At 37.8% G+C, this 4,790-nt stretch overlaps 1 protein-coding gene across 1 annotated transcript in view; it reads left to right on the top strand.

Annotated features, from left to right (window-relative positions):
• Positions 1-523: 523 nt before the first annotated feature.
• Positions 524-4,790, top strand: part of ttc4 (tetratricopeptide repeat domain 4) — a 12,030-nt gene continuing 7,763 nt past the window's right edge. The window contains exons 1-8 of the mRNA XM_037674526.1: positions 524-786; positions 874-991; positions 1,072-1,233; positions 1,383-1,460; positions 1,646-1,770; positions 1,852-1,938; positions 4,016-4,257; positions 4,431-4,515. Coding sequence (XP_037530454.1) covers positions 676-786; positions 874-991; positions 1,072-1,233; positions 1,383-1,460; positions 1,646-1,770; positions 1,852-1,938; positions 4,016-4,257; positions 4,431-4,515 — 1,008 coding nt within the window. The 5' untranslated portion in view covers positions 524-675. The remainder of the gene's footprint in view (positions 787-873; positions 992-1,071; positions 1,234-1,382; positions 1,461-1,645; positions 1,771-1,851; positions 1,939-4,015; positions 4,258-4,430; positions 4,516-4,790) is intronic.

Genomic DNA, 4,790 nt, shown 5'->3' on the forward strand with positions numbered 1-4,790 from the left:
TCATAAATTTAAATACAACAATTCAAACATAAATTTGGAAAACTGAACAGACGTACAAGTGGAATAAAAGTACAGTTGCAACTAAATTAGTTAATTTGGTAAAGTACATTAAAACAGTCTCTTCAGCAGAGATTAATATCAAAAATCACATTAAAGCCTCATACTTAGTTATGTAAAGTTCCTGTTTGACATTTATATGTACTTACATGGATTGCAATAGTTAGAAAAACCATGCTATATAATAAACCTACACAATTTAAAGTAGGACTGGATAGTTTATAATTGGGGTCAGTTTTTGCATATACTTGCTCAGTTGTCTAGGATATTTTTGTTTAGGAAAAGAATAATATTAACACTGAAGAAACTGTATGTGTAAAACAAACAAACGGAAAAAAATCCTTAATCTGCTCAACTTTGTGGTAATAAAAAAAAAAACATTACGTTTCAGTAGACCCGTTACAGTGGGGTCATTAACTGCGGAACGAATGTGCAGGTTCTACGTTTCCGAACGGATTCTGATTACCGTTGAACCGCAGACACATGCGTAAACAAGTCGGCGTTCAGTCTGTAACGAGCCGGTAGCTTGGTTTAATTCTGCAATTACTTAACTTTCTAAAAGGCTTGCGAACACAGAAACATTAAAACGAAGTTTTAATTTATAACTTGAGCTAAAAAATGGCGTCAACGGAGGTTCAGAGTGACAGTGACGACGGAATGGACGAGTTCATGGACCAATTCAAGACGCAGCGATACAAAAATGCATTCACTGAAAACAACTGGGAGGAGGTAAAACCAGCTTTTAAAAGGTTGTGATTTTAGCCTTGTTGTTGTACACAATTATCTTCAGGACACCTGACATTTTCATTCTTGTAGGAGTTCGGTAAAGTACCCATGTTTATGAAATCGGCCCCTGAAGAGATCGATCCACAGAAATATCCAGAACTAGCATGTATCCAGTCTATAATCCATGATGAAGACCGATCTCCAGTAGGTTAGTGGGCCTAAACGTGAACTAAATGATGTCTTTAGTCACTCCAGGTTTGAAAATGTGTGACCTTTTTTCCTCTTCAGAACAAGCGAAGAGCCTGAAAGATGAAGGAAATGCATATTTCAAAGAGAAGAAGTTCACGCAGGCTGTGGTGGCGTACACTGAAGCTTTGAAGAAGAAATGTGGCGACCAGGAGCTCAACGCTGTGCTCTTCACAAACCGAGCAGCTTCACACTTCTATCTGGGTAAAAGTGTTCAGCACGTTAAGATTCAAAAGCTGTGAGATACATTTACTGTTTTGTATTGTCATATTTCTTCATGTTTTATATATTATATAGTTATCTTCATATGTTTCTATAAATATATTTGTTCGCTTTGATTTTCTTGAATACAGGTAACATGCGCTCTGCGCTGAATGATGCTGCAGCAGCGATAAAGATCAAACCAGACCACCTCAAAGCCTTGATCAGAGGTCTGTAACCTGTAAACTCAAACATAATTAATGTGAATGAATAAGAAATGATTACAAAACACATGTACTGATCACTGGACCAAACTTGTTCCAGGAAGAACACAATTGTGCCAAGATGATGATTGTCACATTTCTGTAACAGTACGTAGTTTAGATGATGTGTTAACTCTCGTTCTGTTCTGCAGGTGCTCAGTGCTGCATAGAGCTGCGTAAATTTGTAGAGGCAATCCAGTGGTGTGACAAGGGGCTAAAGGTTCACCCTAGTGACAAGAAGCTGCAAGAGCTGAGAGCAGCAGCAGATAAACACAAGGTTAGCCATTAGATTAGTATTTTTTTGCTTAATGCTGTGTGTGAAAGTTGTTACACTTGTTTTTGTTTCTGGTGTCTATAGAGAGCAGCAGAGAGAGATGACAGGAAGGCCAAGGCTAAAGAAAAGAAGTTGCACGGTGAGAAAGAGGCTCTTCTGACCGCTTTAAAGGTACATGTCAGATTAACTTGTGTTTAATCTTAAATTTTAGCATAGTAGGTCTAAGGGAATTGGACCTCTTTTTTATTTAAAGAGGAAATCCTGTTCATTGAACCTTTGGCCCAAGAAATCAGACAAAATGATGACATTAAAGGAATAATTATTGCACAACAAGAACACAAAATAGGATTATCTGTGGAGGATGTCATCACATACATTCAAACCCAGACTCATCTCTTCCTAACTTTTTACAGTCCTTAATGAGTTTGGCCAGAAGTCTGGTTATAAACTTAATATTACAAAAACACAGGTCATCTGTGTCAATTATACTCCAAACTGATTATTAAACAAAAAAACTAAAATGGGACTTGGACACACTTTTTTATGGCAATCTATACAAATATCAACAGTAACCTAAACGGATCTATCATAATGGTCAACCAAACTTGTGTATTTTAATTCAAGAATCGAAGTGATTAAAATGAACATACTCACCAGATTATTATACTTGTTTACCTCTCTACCAATCTGAATCTCAGTTTGCAGCGTGTGTCAGACAAATACCGAGGTTTATTTGGGCAGGAAGGAGACCGCGCATCAAATTCAAAACACTGCAGTTGGAGAAGGAGCGGGGAGGCCTCTACCAAATTTAAGAGAATATTTCTACTCTGCCCAAATGAGATATATCGTGTGCTGGTGCTCTTCAGACTGTACTGCTAAATTGAAATGGGTAGAGCTGAGCCAGAGCAGAGTCTAACCTCAGGCCAGACTGGGAGAGAAACAGTTTAGATCCCAGGAAGAGGATACCATTACGGTAACAGAAACACTAGCAGTAAGGTCAGAGATAGTAAAGAGATATAAACTGGAGGGAGACTGCCAACTACTGCTGTGGCCTTCACACACCAGCATCTTCAGACCAGGAGAGACTGGCCAGAACTAACAGGTGGACGGACAGAAGCATAACGGCAATAAGCACTTTGACTGAGGGAATTACCTTTAAAACATTTGAAAAAGTTAAAAACAAATTCAAAATAGAAAATAAAGACCTCTTACAGCTAAGACGCTTTTATGACTCTCAGGTGAAACTGCAGTTATTGGCCAACTGTAGTGAGCTGGTGAAAATGATGCTGAACTCGATGAAACGGATGCCAACACAGTTTCTAAACTTTACATGTGCCTTTTAAAAATGCAATGGGAATAAGTCATATTATGTAACAATCAAATGGGAAAACGAAATTCCAATGGAAATCTGAGAGCGATTGGCACTTGATGTGCAAAACACAACTCGGCTCCACCGGCTCTAGAGGTTGGAGAGAATTTGAATGGAAGAACTTAATACAATATTTTATTACACATAATATTAAAAGCAAAGAAATTAAGACAATACAACAATGCTGGAGAGAATGTGGCCACATAAATCCCAATCACCTACATGATTTTTGGGGCATGTGATAAATTATAACCATTCTGGTCAGAGGTTGTTGGGATAATAAACAACGTTCTGAGGGATCCACGGGTTCTATACCTCGGTCTGATTCCAGAAGGTTTGATTGTAAAAGTGGATATTTATATCTTTGAAATAATGATGGCCGTGAAGAAAGCTATCACAAAAAACTGGCTGAAAAGAGAATCACCAAAAGTAAAACAATGGAAGGGATTTACAAAATGGAGAAACGGACTTTCTTACTGCGACTCAAACTGGATGCCTTCGAATGGAACTGGTGGAAATGGGCACTGTATAAAACCCACAACGCGACAGACTTAAATATATGAGAAATGTAATCCCAAAGCTTGGGTTCTGGGTTTTTTTTTTTTTTTTTTTTTTTTTTCAATTTTCTTGTTGGGGGTGGGGGGGAAGGACAAAATAAAGAGTGTTAAAAAGAAAAGAAAAAAAAGAGGAAATCCAGTTTTTGTTTAAACCTACTAAAATTTTTATCATTTTGTCAGACAGAGAATCTAAATTAAAGAAACCACTTCAGTTTTCTTGAAACTCCAGACAAAGCAAATCTTTTTAATTGACATGAATGGAATTTTAAAAGCTGCAGTTTCTTTTATAATTATCAGTAATATTTTTGTGCTCTCTGCACAGGATCGAGGCATCAAGCTTTTCCAGCCTGTGAGGCCTCGCTCGCAGAGTTCAGACGGTGAGGATGAGGATGAGCGCTCTTCAGCAGCGTTAGCTGAGCTGAGCCTGGATGGCTTGAGCTCTCAGGAGGTCACAGGGGCTCAGGTCTTCCTGGACGAGCAGGGCGTTCTCCACTGGCCTGTTCTTTTTCTCTATCCTGAACATCAACAGAGTGATTTTATCTCAGCCTTCTGTGAAAATAATTGGTAATTAATAAAAAAATATTCTTACGTTTATTTTATAACTACCGTTACCTATATACAATATTTTTTATTAAAGTGCCAATAGCTAAAAAATGCCACATGGGGGCACTATTTAGCTTCCTGCACAAAACAATTCTTTACTGGTTTCAAAGTTATTGGTCTTTTTTTGTCTTTAGTTTCAGAGACCACCTGACTGTCATGTTTGGAGAAGAACTTCCACCCTGGGACACAGACAGAAAGTACCACCCCCAAAATCTGCAGGTTTGAATATTTTTTTTTTTATGTTCAGGTGAAGGAAAGCAGAAAAATGATACAAATTAATGAAACAATATTTGTGCCATTTCCTAAACATTGGGCTTATTTTTCTCTCAACTTGAGTCTACAGAAGTAGTAAACACACAGGCCTGTCACAATAACAAAATTTGCTGGGCGATTAATTGTCTCAGAAATTATTGTGATAATTTTTTTCATTCAACCTTTATTTAGACCGGTAATCCCATTGAGCCTCGAGGACTCATTTACAAGAGAGACCTGAT

The sequence above is a fragment of the Nematolebias whitei genome, chromosome 3 (genome assembly GCF_014905685.2).
Source record: "Nematolebias whitei isolate Nwh7 chromosome 3, NemWhi1, whole genome shotgun sequence".
Taxonomy (NCBI): Eukaryota; Metazoa; Chordata; class Actinopteri; order Cyprinodontiformes; family Rivulidae; genus Nematolebias; species Nematolebias whitei.